The sequence below is a fragment of the Saccopteryx leptura genome, chromosome 9 (assembly GCF_036850995.1).
Source record: "Saccopteryx leptura isolate mSacLep1 chromosome 9, mSacLep1_pri_phased_curated, whole genome shotgun sequence".
NCBI lineage: Eukaryota > Metazoa > Chordata > Mammalia > Chiroptera > Emballonuridae > Saccopteryx > Saccopteryx leptura.
The window spans coordinates 70,335,798-70,355,400 of record NC_089511.1 but is presented as its reverse complement, the minus strand read 5'-3'; the positions used below and the strand labels follow the sequence as shown (position 1 = coordinate 70,355,400).

General features: G+C 43.9%; 1 protein-coding gene across 3 annotated transcripts in view; it reads right to left on the bottom strand.

Moving 5' to 3' along the window:
* Positions 1-337: 337 nt before the first annotated feature.
* HKDC1 (hexokinase domain containing 1) overlaps positions 338-19,603 on the bottom strand; it is a 61,700-nt gene continuing 42,434 nt past the window's right edge. Inside the window, exons 14-19 of one of the 3 annotated variants that reach the window (XR_010746948.1) lie at positions 19,356-19,455; positions 17,852-18,035; positions 15,771-15,926; positions 7,225-7,458; positions 1,042-1,244; positions 338-592 (exon numbers count right to left, since the gene is read on the bottom strand). Coding sequence is in view for 2 of the 3 variants with exons in the window: in XM_066348155.1 (XP_066204252.1) it covers positions 1,097-1,244; positions 7,225-7,458; positions 15,771-15,926; positions 17,852-18,035; positions 19,356-19,455 (822 nt within the window). In the remaining variant the exon portion in view is untranslated. Of the gene's footprint in view, positions 1,245-7,224; positions 7,459-15,770; positions 15,927-17,851; positions 18,036-19,355; positions 19,456-19,603 lie in introns of all 3 variants that reach the window. The other 2 variants (XM_066348155.1, XM_066348156.1) reach the window with 2 other exon arrangements.

Here is a 19,603-nt window from a genome sequence, read left to right as displayed (position 1 = left end):
TCACAGCAGTATTTACATACATGTTCCCTGAATGCACACAAAAGAGGAATTTCCCAGAGAACCTCAGCTCCCTCATTTGTTCTCAGCCCCTGGGGGCCTCTCTCTCACTCTTTTAGACAGATTATGTGATAAAGCCACTGGAAGTATTCATTCAAATGAAATTTGGATAGCCTGTTAAAGATATTCCATATATTTCCCCCTGTTGGTATGAAGTTCAGACTGGAGAGATGCTCTCAGCGACTTGTGATTCTCTGTTCCCCTTACTCTACCAGCAAAGCAGGTAGTTACCAAGCAAGCCTCCCAGATGAAATATTAATGCTTCATGCAAAGATTCTTGGGAAATAAAATATTTTTATTTATTTACTGGATTTCATATGCCCAATAGTCTTTAAAACAGTATCAACAATAGCAACACAAACCAGATGTAAAATGAAAAACAGGTGCCCCAAATGATACCCCTTCCATTGGCACACATATATTGAGAAGAAATCCGACAGGGTGCTGACACTACTCCCTGTGAGCATGAAGAGCTTCCAACAGGATCCCTGGCAATCAGTCCTCCTCCATCCTGGGGCTGAATACTCCAAAGTCTCTGGAGTCAACACAACAAGTTAAGGACAAGTTAGCTTAGCCCTCCAGCCTGTGACAGAGCCCCTAGCCCTCTCAAGTGTGTTTCCACAAGCAAAGTGCCCAAGCTACTACAGTGATGGCTGAAGCTCGCCAGTGGGAGTTCAGTCAGCCAGGCCACAGGGGCTGACCACACATACATTGCCAAGTCCCGCAGCCACAAGACCCAAAGCCAGAGAAAACCAACAGGGCAGACCTCTGTTGAAAACTTTGCTGAAAAGGGATCTCTCAAGCCACATGCTTTGATTTTACAAATTGGCCCCTCTTGGGCCCAAATATGCCAGGTAGAGATATCCTGTATTGCCCTTGAAAAGCCTGTAACAAAATGCTAATAATACTCAAGAACCTAGCAAAGCATCCACAAGGCGAAGTCTGCCAGAAGCTTGCCTATTGGTCCCTGAACAACTCATCTACCAAAGGAAAGGTCTGTCAGTATCCAAGACGCATTGGGCCCAGCCATGAGGGCTTCCTAGTTCTCCTTCTGTGCCTGCTGTAACCTCTTGGCCACGGCAGTGATCAGAGCTGCTCCCTTTCCACTCCCATCTTCTGACAGCATGAATGTCACATCGCATCGAGGGGCTAGTTCTTTCACGGTTTCCTGCAATATCCAAGAAAAACTATGAAAAAGAGAGAGAGGGAAAAAAACCACCATCAGCACTTACATATGGAATCAACAGAGTCATAAATTAATTCAGTCAAGTTTGTAGCTTCCAGCTCACTTCTCAAGGCTCTAGAACAGCTTACACAGTTTCTTAAACAGCTGTTTTAATACAACCTTTTATTGAGCAACTACTAATGCCAGAGAATATACTGTACTGTGTTTCACATACAGAACATCAAAGTGTAGCGAATAGTAGTTTGAAGATAATTATTACTATCTTTGCTACATAAATAAATTGATGCTCAAAAGTTAAGAAACTTGCCCAAATTTGTATAACTAGTCAGTTTATTTGGATTTGGACAAGTTGTGTCTTTTTTCAAACCCCACCTTTTATTGTTCAAATTTTCCCCTAAATTTTTATTTTCAAAATTTTCAAACTTACAAAAAGTTGTAAGAATAGTTCAGTGAGCACCTCTACACCTTCTGCCTAGATACAACAAAGTTAGAATTTTGACTTGTTTGCATCCATCCATCCAATCGTCTATTTCTCCATTAATTTCCCCCCAGAGCACAGTCTTAATCACAATACTTGGCCTCTCTCAATTATCATTAGTTATTAAATTCATTTGAATTGACATCCTGGGAGTCAGTTACCAAGCCAGTCTGTGAGATCAAAGTGTGTTTCCCAAAGGCTTGGGCTTCTCGGCCACAGATCCTGGGGTCCTGGGTCACTCTGAGGGCCAGCACGCCAGAGCAGGTCCTGCACCCAACTCGAATGCACAGCCAGTGGGTGACTCTGGCCCACCACTGACACTCCTTGGGGCTGTGCTGGGTAAGTGGCAGGTAATTAGTAATTAGCCCCAAACTTCCCAGGAGATAGGAGAAAATGGTTTGGCAGCCACTGCTCAGTCAAGTTTTTCTTCCTTTTTTTGAAGTGTGCAATTCAGTGGTTTTTGGTATAGTCACAAAGTTGTGCAACCATTACCACTGTCTAATCCCAGAACATTCCTGTCACCCTAAAAAGGAAACCCATACCCATTAATAGTCACTCTCTATTTGCACCAATACCCAGAGACCCCTAGCAATCACTAATCTTTCTATCTCTATAGATTTACCTATTCTGGACAGTTAATATAATGGAATCCTATAATATGTGACCTTTTGTGTCTGGTTTCATTCACTTAACATGATGTTTTTCAAGATATGTCAAAGTTGTAGTACATGGCAGTACTTTATTCCTTTTCAAGAGTAATAGACCATTGTATGGCTATCCTACATTTTGTTTACCCATCTATCAATTGATGGACATTTGGGTCTTTTCCCCTTTTGACCATAATGAATAATGCTGCTATGAACATCACTAACAAGTTTTTGTGTGAACATGTTTTTTTTTCTTTTAAATTTTTCTTAAGTGAGAAGCAGGGAGCAGAGAGACAGACTCTTGCATGCATCCCAACCAGGATCCACCCAGCAAACCCCCTATAGGGCGATGCTTTGCCCATCTGGCAAGTTGCTCTGTTGCTCCACAACCGAGTTACTTTAACACTGAGGCGAGGCCATGGAGCCATCCTCAGTGCCCGGAACAACCTGCTCCAACCAAGCCATGGCTGCGAGAAGGTAAGAGAGAGGGAGAAGGGGGGGGAGCAAGAAGCAGGTGATTGCTTCTCTTGTGTGCCCTGACCAGGAATCAAACCCGGGGCATCCACAAGCTGGGGCAATTCTCTTGAGTACACCCAGGAATATAATTGCTGGGTCATACAGTAACTCTATGTTTATCTTTTTGGAAACTGCCAAACTGTTTACCACCAGCAATGCATAAGGGTTCCAATTTTATCATATCATGATCAATACTTGATATTGTCATTCTTTTTTTATTGTAGCCATTCTAAGTGGGTGTGAAATGGTATTCCACTGTTTTGATTTGCATTTTCTTTCTTTTTTTTGTGACAGAGACAGAGAGTCAGAGGGACAAATAGGGACAAACAGACAGGAAGGGAGAGAGATGAGAAGCATCAATTCTTCATTGCTACATCTTAGTTGTTCGTTGATTGCTTGTTCATTGATTGCTTTCTCATATGTGCCTTGTCTGGGGGGGGGGCTACAGAAGACCGAGTGACCCCTTGCTTAAGCCAGCAACCTTGACCTTGGGCTCAAGCTAGTGAGCCTTGCTCAAACCAGATGAGACCACGCTCAAGCTGGAGACCTCGAGGTTTCAAACCTGGGTCCTCCATGTCCCAGTCCAACACTCTATCTACTGCGCCACTGCCTGGTCAGGCTTGATTTGCATTTTCTTAGTGACTAATGCTATTGAGCATCTTTTTGAGTGCTTATTGGACATTTGTAGATCTTCTCTGTAGAGATGTCTATTTAAATTCTTTGCTCATTTGTTAATCTAGTTACTTGTCTTCATTGTTGAGTTGTCTTAAGTGTTCTTTTTTTTAATTGATTTGAAAGAGAAAGAGAAAGAAACATTAATTTGTTCCATTTATTTATACATTTATTAATTGATTCTTTCTTTCTTTATTTCTTTCTTCTTTCTTTCTTTTTTTGAAAGAGAGAGAGAGAGAGAGGGAGAGAGCTGAGAAGCACCATCTTGTAGTTGCATCACTTGAGTTGTTCATCGATTGCTTTTCATGCATGCCTTGATGGGGGTGAAGTGGTGGAGGGGGGTCACTGGCTTGGCTGGTGTGAACATGTTCACTCCAGCCAAGCCAGTGACCCCTTGCTAAAGCCAGCAACATTGGGCTTAAGCCAGTGACCTTTGCACTCAAGCCAATGACCATGGGATCATTTCAATGATCCCATGCTCAAGCTGGTGACCCCATGCTCAAGCTGGCAAGTCTGTACTCAAACCAGTGAGCCTGCACTCAAGCCGGTGACCTCAGGGTTTTGAACCTGGGACCTCAGCATTCCAGGCTGATGCTCTATCCACTGTGCCACTACTGGTCAGGGTATTGTTTCCCCGACCAGGGATTAAACCTGCAACCTCGCATGTCAGGAAAATGCTCTAACCAACTGAGCTACCCCGCCAGGCTTAAGTGCTCTTTATATATTCTAGATATAAGTTCCTCATTAAATATATGATTTGCAAATATTTTCTCCCAATTTTTATTTTCATTTCTAAAATTTTTAATTTTAATGAAGTCAAATTTATCTATTTCTTCTTTTCGTTGCTTCCACTTTTGATGTCATATTTTTTTTATTTTTTTTATTCAGTGATAGGAGAAGAGGCAGAGACAGCCTACTGCATGCACCCCAACCGGGATCCACCCAGCAAGCTCTCTAGGGGTTGATGCTCTGCCCTTCTGGGGCATTATTCTGTTGTTCAGCAACCCAGCTCTTCTTAGCACCTGAGGCAGAGTTCATGGAGCCTTCCTCAGCACCCAGGGCCAACTTGCTCCAATTGAAGAGAGTAAGGGGAAGAGAGCGAGAGAAGGGGGGAGGGGTGAAGCAGATGGGCACTTCTCCTGTGTGCCCTGACTGGGAATTGAACCCAGAACACCTACACGCCAGGCCGACGCTGTACCACTGAGCCAATCAGCCAGGGCTGATGTCATATTTTAAAACTTTGCCAAGGTCACAAAGATTTACATCTATGTTTTAAGAGTTTTATAGTTTTAATAGTTTATAGTTTTTATAGTTTAATTCAGGTCTTTGATCTATTTTGAGTTAATTTTTGTACATGATATAAGGTCAAAGTCTAACTTTATTTTTTTGCATGTGGATATCTAGTTATGGCACCATTTTTTTTGCACCATTTGTTTAAAAGAATATTCTTTCCCTATTGAAAGGCCTTGTTATCCTCACTGAAAATCAACTGACTAAAAGCGATGGGTTTATTCCTGGACTCTCGATTCTGTTCCAATGATCTGTCTGTCTTTATGTCAGTACCACACTGTTTTAATTACTTTAGCTTTAGAGTAAGTTTTCAAATAGAGGAGTATGGGGGGAGTTGTTTTGTTGGTTGTTTTTCTTGGGGGGGTTACTAAGTTCTTCAACTTGGTTCTTCTTTGAAGATTATTTTGACTATTCTGAATTCTTTGCACTTGAATATGAACTATAGGATCAATTTGTTGATTTCTGCAAAGAATTCTGCTGGAATTTTGATAGTGATTATGTTTAATCTGAAGATCAACTTGTGAATTATTGCTGGTTTAATATTAAGTCTTCCCATCCATTAACATGTATGTCTTTCCATTTATTTGGCTCATCTTTTATTTCTTTCAATGATGTGTTATAGTTTTCAGTGTATAAGTTTTGCACTCATTTTGTACAATTTATTCTATTTTATTCTTTTTAATGCTGTTGTAAATAAAATTATTTTCTTAAATTTCACTTTTGGGTTATTCATCACTAATGTATAGTGAAGCAATTGGTTTTTGTATCTTGATCTTGTATCCTGAAACCCTGCTGGACTTAATTAGTTCCAATAATTTTTTGTGTGTATGGATGCCTTAGAATTTTCTATACACCAAACCATGTCGTCTGCAAACAAAGATAGTTTGATTCTTGCCTTTCCAATATAGATGCCTTTTACTTCTTTTTCTTTACTAAGTTCCCTGGCTAGACTTTTCCCTATTTTCCCCTTGAGATCACATATTTTGAGTCTGGTTCTTACAAGACTCTTCTTGAATTGAGATTTAACAGAGAGACAAGAATCACACATCTGGAGACAACGTTAGAGTAGTACAATGTTGAACAGCAGTGGCAAGAGTGGACATCCTTGTCTTGTCCCTAATCTTAAGGGAAGAGCATCCAGTCTTCACCAGTAAATATAATGTCAGCTGTGAATTGTTCATAGATGCTTTTTAAAAGGTCGAGGAAGTTCCCTTATTCCTAGTTTGTTGAGTACTTTCTCTCTTCAAAGGTGTTAGATTTTACCACATGCTTTGTTTGTAACCTATTAAATGATTACGTGGTTTTTGTTCCTCAGTCAAGTCTTAGTTCAAGAGAGAGGCTTGTAGGAATGACAACAAAAATGTGTGACCCCCAAAGAGAAAACCAAGAGAAAATATCAGTCAGTTATTTTGAACAGTTAGCATCATAAAAAGAGCCAAGGATCACAGATTACAATAATATGCTTATGTATACAGTTCAACATGACTGGAAATTTGAATAACCTTGTTAATACTTTTCCTTTTTACCAAAACAAAATGTAAAACACAAAATGAAAATAAAAATTATAGCTTTCATCACTGAAGTTTTTGTGATGTGCCATGCATGCTACATACGCTATTGAACTTAATCCTCACAACAATCTACGAAGTAGGTGTTTCAGTCCTCATTTTATAAGGGGTGAGAAACTGGCGCCTCCCAGCTATTAAGTGGTGGAGCCAGGATTCAAACCCTTATTGCCTCATGGAGCTCTTAATCCTTCTGTCCACTTCCTCTAAGCTGAGAAAATTATAACTAACTCATACTTGACAATGTTCTATGTCGTACAAAATATTCAGTTGTCATTCCTCCCCTGTGAGGTCAGGTGGGAGCGTGTTAATAATCATCACTTGTATTTACTGAGCCCTGTGGTTCAGAGGAGATGGCAGATACCCCCACACCATATCCCTCGGCAGCAGTCACCAGGGCTCAACCTTGTCTGTCAGATTCAACTGGGTCCACTCTTTTTTTTTTTCTTAGAGAGTCCGAGAGAGTGATAGACAGGGACAGACAGACAGGAACGGAGAGAGATGAGAAGCATCAATCATTAGTTTTCCGTTGCGACACTTTAGTTGTTCATTGATTGCTTTCTCATATGTGCCTTGACCGCGGGCCTTCAGCAGACCGAGTAACCCCTTGCTCGAGCCAGCGACCTTGGGTCCAAGCTGGTGAGCTTTGCTCAAACCAGATGAGCCCACGCTCAAGCTGGCGACCTCAGGGTCTCGAAGCTGGGTCCTCCACATCCCAGTCCGACGCTCTATCCACTGCGCCACCACCTGGTCAGGCCTGGGTCCGCTCTTGGCCTCAGCACCCTCCCACCCCGGCCCTTGTCAGGCACTCACTGAGGGTGCAGCTTGTACAGGGTGCCATCCACACCCACAGTGGTCTTCAGGTACTCAAGCCCCTGGTCTTCCCTCCTTTTCTCCACAATGGCAGCCATGCCAGCGCCACAGAGCTGGGCAGCCCGACGGGACACAGCTCCACACACCTCCTTCACCACGATGCTGTCCTCACAGGTGCTGTCCAAGCCGAGCTGCTGCAGGATCCTCCTCACCTCCAGGAGGGCCAGCCGATCACTGCAGGCAAACAGAGCAGGGTGTCAGGACCTGCTTCTGGGGCCCTGGAATCTGCCCCACATGCTCAGCTCACAGCCCCATCCCTAGATTTTCTAGCAGGAGGGAGGAGAAAGTGATCCCAACAATGGTGAAGTTGGGACAAAATCCCTCAGAAGCTGAGTCTGAAGAAGTTCTGCCACCTCAGGAAATCCCATCAACCTTAAAAAAAATCAAGTGTGTTCAAATCTATTACCTCACTAAGAGCTATTATTAGCTTCAACAACCAATACATCAGGCATCCATTTCTCAGGAGAGGAATCTGAGGTTCAGAGTGCTAGGAACTTGCCCACAGAGACTAGTGAGCAGGGATTCAAACACACACCTTCTCACACCAAATCTAGCCTCCCCCACTGAACACACTAGCTTCTGGTACCATTCAACTGGCCAGTTTCCTTCTTTATAACTATCCTGACTCTATGCTTTCTCTTCTCAACTAGACTATATGCTCTTTGAGTGTAACTGTATTCTCAATAGCAGCCAGCACAGGGATGTGTACATTCAATGGGGAAAAGAATAAGTGAATATACAATGTACAATCAGCATCTTAGTAAATGGGAAGCTGCTAGGACCATAAGCACATGCAGAAAAGTACCCATTCTGGGGGCCCGTTAGCCTCAAGTCTAGACTCTGCTTATTTCACAGTGAACTTACAGAGCTCTGACTCCCAAACAGTATGAAGTTGTAGCCTTGGCTACTCAGGTAATTCCTAAGGAAGAAGAGTGTTATTAAGAGAAAACAACTGAGAAACAACCTCTATGACCAGATAGAGATTAAACAGATAAATGGGGGTGTAGCCAGACAATAGAATCCTTTGAAGACCTGAAAGATGAGTTTGCATGAAATATTTAATGCTATAAAAAATGTTCATGATGCCTGACCAGGTGCTGGCACAGTGAATAGAGCGTTGGACTGGGACACAGAGCACCCAGGTTCAAAACCCCAAGGTTGCCAGCTTGAGCATGGGTTCATCTGGCTAGAGCAGGGGTCCCCAAACTACAGCCCGTGGGCCGCATGCAGCCCCCTGAGGCCATTTATCCAGCCCCCACTGCACTTCCGGAAGGGGCACCTCTTTCATTGATGGTCAGTGATCACTCACATACAGTACTACTTCCGGTGATGAGGGACGCACGCATCACGGCTCTGGAAGCATGTCATATCACTTGTTACGAATGACAAATATGGAACCAGACATTGACCATCTCATTAGCCAAAAGCAGGTCCATAGTTCCCATTGAAATTCTGGTCAGTTTGTTGATTTAAATTTACTTGTTCTTTATTTTAAATATTGTATTTGTTCCCGTTTTGTTTTTTTACTTTAAAATAAGGTATGTGCAGTGTATATAGAGATTTGTTCATAGTTTTTTTATAGTCCGGCCCTCCAACGGTATGAGGGACAGTGAACTGGCCCTCTGTGTAAAAAGTTTGAGGACTTCTGGGCTAGATAGAGCATGGGCTCACCAGTTTGAGCGCAGGTTCTCTGATTTGAGTGTGGGATCATAGACATGACCTCATGGTCACTAGCTTGAAGCTCAAGGTCACTGGATTGAGCCCAAGGTCGCTGGCTTGAGCAAGGGGTCACTCACTCTGCTGTAGCCCCCCTCCCCCGGTCAAGGCACATATGAGAAAGCAATCAATGAACAACTAAGGTGCCGCAATGAAGAATTGATGCTTCTCATCTCTCCCCCTTCCCATCTGTCTGTCCCAATCTATCTCTCTCTGTCTCTCTCTCTGGCTCTCTTTCTGTCTCTGTCACATACAAAAATGAAAATGTTCATGATGTAGTAAGTAAAAAAATAAATTATAAAATACTATGTGTTATATGACCTTTTTTTTCATTTATTTAGTTAGTGAGAGGGGGAACAGACAGGGATGTTCTATGTCAAGCCAGTGACCATGGGGTCATGTCTATGATCCCATACTTAAGCTGGTGAGCCTGCACTCAAGCCAGTGACCTCGGGGTTTTGAACCTGGGTCCTCAGCATCCCAGGCCGATGCTCTATCCACTGCTTCACCGCCTAGTCAGGCTATTATTATTATTATTAATAATAATAATTTTAGTGAGAGAAGAAAGGAGAGAGACAGGCAGACGAACAGGAACATCAAGCTATTCCTGTATGTGCCCTGATCAGGGATTGAACCAGCAATATCTGAACTTTGAGACGATGCTCTAACAAACTGAGCTATCCAGCCACGGCAATCTTGGTTTGTTTTTAAATAATGTTTTGTTGTTGTTGTTGTTTTGTAAGATAAACAGACAGATAGGAAAGAGGAGATATGAGAAGTATCAACTCATACTTGTATCACTTTAGTTGTGCATTGACTGATTTCTCATGCCTTGACCAGGGGCTCCAGCCAAGCCAGTGACCCCTTGCTCAAGCCAGCAACCTTGGGCTTTGGGCCAATGACCAGGGGATCATAATCCCATGCTCAAGTTGATGACCCTGCGCTCAAGCTGTGTTGGTGCTATGCTGTCTGTGGCCCATTTCAAAACATGTTGTTGAATGAGAGGAACAATGATTCTTAGGGGAAGAATCCTGGATTTACAGTCACATATAAATAGTTTTGCAAGCTGTTTCTTAAATAGTCCCTTCTTTATTCACAAAACCCAAAACACTTTATTAGTAATCGTATTGATGTTGCATTGCATGTGTGGGTCTGTTTGGAGAGAATGATCTCTTTAAGATGCTTCTTTCTAACCATTGGCATGGGGTGTCTCTCCATTGGTGTAGGTCTTCTCTAATGCCTTCTAAAAAGCTTTGTAACTTTCTACATAGGTCTTGTACCCTTTTTTTCTTAGACCTATTCTTAAGTCATTTATAGTTTTGTTGTGATTATAAATTAAGCCTTTATAAAAAATGACTAGTTTGTCGGCCTAGCGTGCGGAGGACCCGGGTTCGATTCCCGGCCAGGGCACACAGGAGAAGCGCCCATTTGCTTCTCCACCCCTCCGCCGCGCTTTCCTCTCTGTCTCTCTCTTCCCCTCCCGCAGCCAAGGCTCCATTGGAGCAAAGATGGCCCGGGCGCTGGGGATGGCTCCTTGGCCTCTGCCTCAGGCGCTAGAGTGGCTCTGGTCGCAATATGGCGACGCCCAGGATGGGCAGAGCATCGCCCCCTGGTGGGCAGAGCATCGCCCCTGGTGGGCGTGCCGGGTGGATCCCGGTCGGGCGCATGCGGGAGTCTGTCTGACTGTCTCTCCCCGTTTCCAGCTTCAGAAATGAAAAAAAAAAAAAAAAAAAAAAAAAAAAAAAAAAAATGACTAGTTTGGGTTGCATTTTTCAGGGATTTGGCATGGTGATAGGGCCAACTTGGACTTGGTGAACATGTTAAGGACATTACTCTTTTATGGATTCTTGCTGTATTGGCCAAGAGTTTGCTTAAAGGCTTTTAATCACTGTAAAAAAAAATAGAGGACTGGATGAAGAAGGTGGGGCACATATACACCATGGTATACTATTCAGCTAGGAGAAATGATGACATCGGATCACTTACAGCGGAATGGTGGAGTCTTGGTAGCATTGTGCGGGGTGAAATAAGTGAATCAGAAAAAAACAGGAACTGCAGGATTCCATACATTTGTGGGACATAAAAGCGAGACTAAGAGGCATGGACAGGAGTGTGGTGGTTATGGGGGGTGGGGGGAGGGAAGGAGGGAGAGGGGGAGGGGGAGGGGTACAGAGAGAACTGGATGGAGGGTGGCGGAGGACGATCTCTCTTCGGGTGATGGGTATGCAACAGAACTGAATGACAAGATAACCTGGAAATGTTTTCTTTGAATGTATGTACCCTGATTTGTTGATGTCACCCCATTAAAATAAAAATTTATTTATTAAAAAAAAATGACTAGTTCTTAATCGGTCACTGAAGCAAAGAAATACAATTGAGTGCAAGCCAGGTGAACCCATGTTCAAGCTGGAGACCTCAGAGTTTTGAACCTGGGGCTTCAATATCCCAAGTCGATGCTCTATCCAGTGTGCCACCACCTGTTGATACAAAGCATATTTGTTCTTGCACAGAAAAAAAAGGACAAGAAAATCCATTTGGGCCTGACCAGGCGATGGCACAGTGGATAGAGTGTCAGATTGGGACACGGAGGACCCAGGTACGAAACTCCGAGGTTGCCAGCTTGAGCACAGGCTCACCAGCTTGAGTAAGAGGTTGCTGGCTTGAGCATGGAATCATAGACGAGACCCCATGGTCGCTGGCTTGAGCCCAAAGGTTGCTGGCTTGAAGCTCAAGGTTGCTGGCTTGAGCCCAAAGGTTGCTGGCTTGAAGCTCAAGGTTGCTGGCTTGAGCAAGGGGTCACTTGCTTTGCTGTAGCCCCCCATCAAGGCACATATGAGAAAGCAATCAATGAACAACTAAGGAGCTGCAATGAAAAATTGATGCTTCTCATCTCTCTCCTTTTCTATCTGTCCCTCTCTCTGACTCTCTATCTCTGTCAAAAAGAAAAAGGAGGCCCTGGCCGGTTGGCTCAGTGGTAGAGCGTTGGCCTGGTGTGTGGAAGTCCCGGGTTCGATTCCCGGCCAGGGCACACAGGAGAGGCGCCCATCTGCTTCTCCACCCCTCCCCCTCTCCTTCCTCCCTGTCTCTCTCTTCCCCTCCCGCAGCCAAGGCTCCACTGGAGCAAAAAGATGACCCAGGCGCTGGGGATGGCTCCTTGGCCTCTGCCCCAGGCGCTAGAGTGGCTCTGGTCTTGACAGAGCCATGCCCCGGAGGGGCAGAGCGTCGCCCCCTGATGGGCATGCCAGGTGGATCCCGGTCAGGCGCATGCGGGAATCTGTGTGACTGCCTCCCTGTTTCTGGCTTCAGAAAAATACAAAAAAAAAAAAAAAAAAAAAAAAATTACCAGTAATTCTTATCTTCTTCCTTTTTTTTTTTTTTTTTTTTTTTTTTTTGCAGCACTGGCGTCATCCGCCATTTGGTGTCTCCTCTGAAAAGCTTATCTTCTTCCTTTTAAAAAAATGTTTATTTTATTGATTTTTCTAGAGAGAGGGAAAGGAAGAGAGAGACAAGAACATTGATCTGTTCCTGTATGTGCCCTGCCCAGGGGTTGAACCAACAGACTCTGTACTTCGGGACAATGCTCTAACCAACCAAACTATCCAACTAGAGCTATTTTCTTGCTTTTGCTTATGAATGAGTAATATTCATATAGGGAGAAAAAAGTGGAGTTTTATTAGTATGTATAAAATTCCTTCCATGGTCCAGCGCTTCACAGTTTACCTAATTCTTTCATGTCTATTCCCTTACTCGATCTTCAGGAATCTTTGGAGTTACACAGCAGAGCAATTATTTATCTTACAAAGAAGGAAACCGGGGTCCAGAGAAGTGCGTTACCTGCCTTAGGTCACACAGCACAAATGAGTTAAGTCGTGGAGATGAATCTTAAGCTCAGGCTCTGTGACTGTTAATCCAGGATTCTTCCCCTAAGAATCGTTGTTCCACTCATTCAACAACATGTGTTGAAATGGGCCACAGACAGCATAGCACCAACTATCTCCCCATTAACCAGATGGATATGATTTTCTTTTATTCCATAAGAGAAAATTATTATTTTTTTTTTTTAATTCCGGTAGAAATCAAAGCTTCCAAAGCAGATACCATGTGACAGAAGCAAATATTTCTGAGGCATACAGGTCCTGACAATTTGCTTTGTCTAGGAACAAATTTCTTTGAATTCAAAAAAAGCAAGTGAAAGGTAAGTCCATCTAAGTTGGAACTACCTTTTTAAAAAAGCATGCCCTGGCCCTGGCCAGTTGGCTTAGTGGTAGAGCACCAACCTGGGGTGTGGAGTCCTGGGTTCAGTTCCTGGTCAAGACACACAGTGGAGGCGACCATCTGTTCCCCCCCCCCAGCCCTTTTTCTTCCTCTCTCTTCCTCTCCTGCAGCCATGGCTTGATTGATTCGAGCACATTGGCCCCAGGTGCCAAGGATGGTTCCATGAGGTGCTAAAAATAGCTAGGTTGTGAGATGCCCCAGATGGCAGAGCATCCACCCCAGAGGGGGGTTGCAGGGTGGATCTGGGTTCAATGCATGTGGGAGTCTGTCTCTGTATCTCCCCTCCTCTCACTTAAAAAAAAAAAAAGCCTGTCCATAGTAAAATGCTTCCTTTAACCAAATGCTTCTACTCCTAAGGCAATAATTCACAAGATGCAAATAACTATGTGTACAAAAACAGTAATTATGGTGTTACTCAGAATTGCAGAAATCCATAAATTACAATCTAGCCATAATATACTGAAGGAAAGTTTAATAAATTATAGTTTAGACACATAATGTAACTTGATGCAGCCATTTAAAAGAATTACACAAAAGACTCGATTTGGGGAAGTTTCAAGAAGTATGTCAACTACTTAATGCAAAAGGAGTGATAGCATTAAATTATTATCATTTTACAATCTCCAGTGAAATCATTGATCTAGACAATGAGCATCAATAACTGCTAACATCATACAAGACAGACAAACAGACAACTCAATGCCCCTAGGAAATATTCTTATCTAAAATTCAACACTGAATCTAAGCATGCATCCGGGCCTAACTATGAGTTTGCCAGAAATATAAGGGACAGCCTGACCAGGAGGTGGTGCAGTGGATACAGTGTCAGACTGGGAACCAGGGTCCCCAGGTTCGAGACCCTGAGGTTGCCAGGTTGAAGCAAAGCTCACCAGCTTGAGCCCAAAGTCGCTGGCTCAAGCAAGGGGTCACTCAGTCTGCTGTAGCCCCCGCTCCCCAGTCAGAGCACGTATGAGAAAGGAATCAATGAATAACTAAGGTGCCGCAGTGAAGAATTGATGCTTCTCATCTCTATCCCTTCCTGTCTGTCCCTGTCTGTCCCTCTCTCTGCCTCTGTCACACACAAAAAAAGAAAGAAATATAAGGGACAGAAGAAAACGCTAACTGCTGCAATCAGCGAAATCTATAACACAGGAAACTCATAGGATAAAAGGATAGTTTCTTCATCAAAAACAATATGAGGTGAAACAAAAGATGAAGGTTTTAAAAACATATTAATTTTAAGAGATTTTAAAAACATATCAACCAAATGTAGTATATGGACCTTGTTTAGATACTAATGCAAACAAAGGAACCGTTAAAACCATTATTTTTAGGCAATTTGGGAAATGGGACCACGGATGGGATATTTTACCAGATTAAGGTTTTATCATTAGCTATTTTTGGTCTAATGATGGTTATTTTTTAAGAACTCATATTTCAGAAATATATTTTGAAATATTTATAGATGAACTAACATAAAATGTAATAGTCTTTCACCCCTAACCCAGCTGCGTAAGGGGAAAGCAGGAGTCTGGGAGTAACCCAGCTTGTCCATGAGTTGACTGTTGTTGAAGATGGATTCATTTGACTATTCCTTCTACTTTTGTAAATGTTTAAAACTTTTCATAATAAAACATCAAATAAGAACCAGAATTGTAAATGAAAATTTGCATGAACAAATACTGAATAAACAATATATAGAATAATGTGTGTAATGTCAATGAAAATATGTTTACAAGCAATCAAGAACTTGAAAGGAAATATAATAAGCAAAAATAAAAACAGCTGTATTTAGTAGTGAGCATATGGGTGATTTTTTTTTTTTTTACAGAGACAGAAAGAGAGTCAGAGAGAGGGATAGACAGGGACAGACAGACAGGAACAGAGAGAGATGAGAAGCATCAATCATTAGTTTTTCGTTGTGACACTTTAGTTGTTCATTGATTGCTTTCTCATATGTGCCTTGACCGTGGGGCTATAGCAGACCAAGTGACCCCTTGCTCGAGCCAGCAATCTCAGGTTCAAGCTGGTGAGCTTTGCTCAAACCAGATGAGCCTGCGCTCAAGCTGGTGACCTTGGACCTTGAACCTGAGTCCTCCGCATCCCAGTCCGACGCTCTATCCACTGCACCACCACCTGGTCAGGGAGCATATGGGTGATTTTTTAAAATGACTTTTCTTTCACATTATGAACACATTTTCTTTTCCGGAACAAAAGAGGATAATTTTCTAGCCTAAGCTAAATCCTATATAAGTCACAGTTTAGGAATCTCGGGGTCCAGTCAGGCTGCTAGCCCCTCAGCTCTGTGAACACCCCCAGGACTGCGGTCCTGATGTAACTGGAGAGACGGGTCAGCCCCAGGAGGCAACACTCTGCCTAATCTGGGCCTTACTGCTTTTATTTCTGAATCTCAAATCTGCCTAACTCTGGCATGACAGCAGCACATCCAAATCAGGGCCTCTCATGCTGAGCAGGTGAACTTGATCACACGTTACCTTTCAATCTGGGACAAGAATTTGGTTTCAAAGATGCCCCTGGTCCGGAGACGCTCTGAAATCTGCCCACGGAAGAGGAGACCCTGCTTGGTCAGGTCTATCAGGATCTGCCGCACAATCTCCCCCAGGTACATCCCACTGGTCATTTTCTCGTATCTGTTGGGGGAAGAGGAATAGGGTTGGCGAGGGCATGAAAAGCAGCGCTGACGAATGGTTCCCACAAGGACATGGGTCGGGGAGAGAAGGCATGCCATCGGCATCCACCAGCTGCCTGGCTCAGAGCACTTCAGAGGTGAGCAGCAGGCCAAGAGAAATGCAATGACGTGGAAAAGCGGGCTTTGGAGCCACGCTGGCCAGGAGCCAGGCTCTAGCTCTGCCATGTTCTAGGGAGCAGACGTGAGTGAGCACGAAGCTATCACCTATAAAACAGGGAACCAAACACTGACCCCACAAGACTGTCAGGAGGCAAGCTTCTGGTGTGCAGTAGACACTAAGCAACAGTTAGTCCCTTTCCTGGCCCCAAAACCAATTCTCCTTGGCTTTGCATTACAAATCTGTTCTACTGGAGATTCTTGTGGCTTTGTATTTGAAGAAATCTGTTCCACTAGAGATTTGCTCCATGAAATAATACATTTAAACCATCTGCACACACCAGAGGTGCCCATAAAATATTCTCTCCCGTCCCCTTTCTATCAGGCTGTGAGCAACACGAGGGAACGAGCAAAAGGAGAAGGTGCTCTGTGACCACAAACCCTGAGCAGGCACTCTGCACAGGTGCGTCTGCCAGTTATCAATAGCCACAATGCAGGGCTGGGCTGCCTCTGTCTGCAGGGTCACATGGAAGTCTGAGTGTGCCTGAGGCGTGGGTGCTGGACTGTGTTCTTGTTGCTGCTCAGGCCCCAACGTGCAACCAAGGCACCAAGATGAAACAGACAAACTATGGCAGCAAATTCAAATGTGCTGCCCCCGTAAGTTCTCTCTCCAAATATATAAGCTCCCAATGGATTCAGGCACAAAACTAAGTCAGAAGGAACTTGCCCCTTGGGAAGAGCCATGATATTCGGATGCCCCAACTTGGGATTCTGAGATACATACATATATCAGGTTTTTTGTTTTCTGTTTTTCTTATTTGGAGCAATCCCTAGTTCAGCTGGGCTAACTGCAACTCACCTGCCTTCCAGCTACAAAGACTAGTGCCAAGGGAAGGTGAGGACCCACCGGGCTTTTATATAGTGTTCTCAGTTCAAAGGTTTTCATGGCATTCATGGCTCAGCTGTCCCACTACATTTCTGTCAGCTCAGCTTCTTCACTCTGCTATCACCCATCACACATACACACACACACAAAAATCTATATTTCTACCTTATTTTATAAATTAAGACACTGAGCTGAGTTGTAACCTGATAGTACAATATTCAGTCTCTGGTATGATACAGAAAAGGTTTGCAAGTCCCTATCCTAATGAGCAAGCCCAGGTTAACTATCCATTCCTAGCATGATAGCTCTATCCCTACCTACTCCTTTCTCTGCTGTTCAAGAAGGAAAGAACCATTCATTATTTTCAATATTTTTAGTATGGTTGGTAATTGGAATACACCTCACAGGTGATTATGACCCATGTTGGGACATGATATCATGGGTGAGAACTAGGACTCCTGTCCTTCACCTGCGGCCTCTTCCTCACTCCAGAACAACTGTAGTCAGCAAGAACTCGCTGACAGCTCTTGAAAGGTGGAGGATGTTGACCTCTAAATTAGACCTCCCAGAAGCCAATCCTGTCAGGGCCTGGAATTACCATGTCCTTGTTCCGTGACACCCACCCCACAGTCACCCGAAGTGACAGCCTCTGCCACACTTTCAAAACCACTGTTAGAAGAAGGCAGCCCTTCTTTCCACTTGTTGGAAATTTGTTATAATATTTTGCTTTTGTTTAAATAAGGCAGCACACTGACATCTGATAGAGAGAGCTGTAATAAATATACATAGCTATAGGGTCTATGCTATGAAAGTGGCACCCATCCCAGACCTGGTAAAGAGTGTATATGCACAGCCTGCATAAATGGGCACGTCCACTTTCTCACCTCTGTTTGCCAGGATTCAAGGACCCCTCATCCACCTCTTTGTCATACTGGGTCCGGATGTCATCCATGCAGCCATTATCTCCAAATCCTCCCCACTCTGTGTTAATGCACATCTTCCCTTTGTCCCCTTCCACCGTCTCTATGTTCCTCATCTCCTCCATGTAGCACACATTGCTGCCCGTTCCTAGAAGGAATCGTGAAGAGACTTTAGTCTTCAAAAGACACCCCCAGGTCTTCAAGAGGCAGCAGAGTGCAGTGGGTAGGAATTTAGGCATAGAGCCAGACACAACTGGGTGTGCAATCCAGCTTTACACTCATCGCTGAATGACCTCAGACAAGTGTCTCATCTTTCAGGGGTCTGGTTTCTTCATCTGCGAAAAGGAAACAATACCTGCCTTATAGATTTGTTCTATAAAAAAATGAGATGTTTCTAAGTTTCCTCCACATAGTAAGTATTCAATAAATGGCCATATCATTATCATCATTACTGCTAAGCAAGTGAGCTTCCAAGTAGTCATAGGGTTAGCAGTCAGAGCTGGAAGGGACTGCAAGGATTCATCTAGTCTTGGATAAGCAAATGTTTGGCACCTACAAGCCACCCTCTTCTCCTTTGCCCATGATGTGGCCTCAGAATTATTTTCAACACAACAGTACAGGCAACTTTTATATTCATTTAAACAAGTCTCGCTTCTTTTCTCTCCTAGATCTAGCCCAACCCTTCCCATAGACGAGGCACTTCAAGTCCAGACAGATAAGTAACCCGCCCAAGGTCACAAAGTTAGAGTGAGATGAAGCCTCTTACCCGGCATTGAAGACATCTCAATATATCCCCATCTTCTTGTTCCACCTACTACTCACCTCCAGGAACCCCAGACAACCATCTGCAACAACTTTCTCAGATTGTCGTTACTTAACCTGTGCTGTAGTTGGGATGCACTTCGTCCCCATCTCCACCTGTTCAACTCTCACCCTTCCCCCCACTTAATGGGATCACTGCGATCTGCGCTAGTCCTTAATCACTGCCAGAATTCTCCTAAAGACACTTAAAATGCCTGTCTCACCTCAGGCAGGCCTTTCCCTTCTCCTCTCCTAGGTTTCTTTCCAGCGCTCTCCATCCCATGCACCCTGGCAGCCAGCAGCGGTCAGAGAACAGAGGAGGTGTGCCCGGGCGCCAGTCTCAGGCCAACATGACTCACTCAGCCTCCTTCCTCCAAGAATAACCGACTCCTAAGGTCCTAGTCTGAAAATCCCCCTTTTATATCATTCTTCAACAGAAAGGACAGCCTTGGCTTAGCAACCTTAACAAAGAAAGATATTACATAAAGATTTAGGCATCAGGAAACCTGGAATCCCAGCCTTAACTTTATCTCTGTCTTGAACAAAGCCAGCTTCAGATCCTCTATATAAAAGAACAATGCCCCCACCTCCTCCCCTCACTATGTTAAAAAGAAACCTCCAAAGAATCAGATGGGAGAAAGCCAATGGGACATGCCTGACCACTGACCTGCAATCAGGCCAATCTCACAATTAGGATCTTCATAAGCGCAGGTCATCATGGTCCCCACTGTGTCATTCACGACTGCAACTATGTCCAGGTCAAACTCCTGCAAAGGAAGCCACTCTATTGTAGAATGTGCACGCCAAACAGACTTGGGAGGGGTATATAAACCCAAGCTGGGCGTAGGGTGTGAGAGATAGAGGTCAGAGTCACAGAGCTGGACATAGGATGGTAGAGCAGAGGGCAGAAAGGGG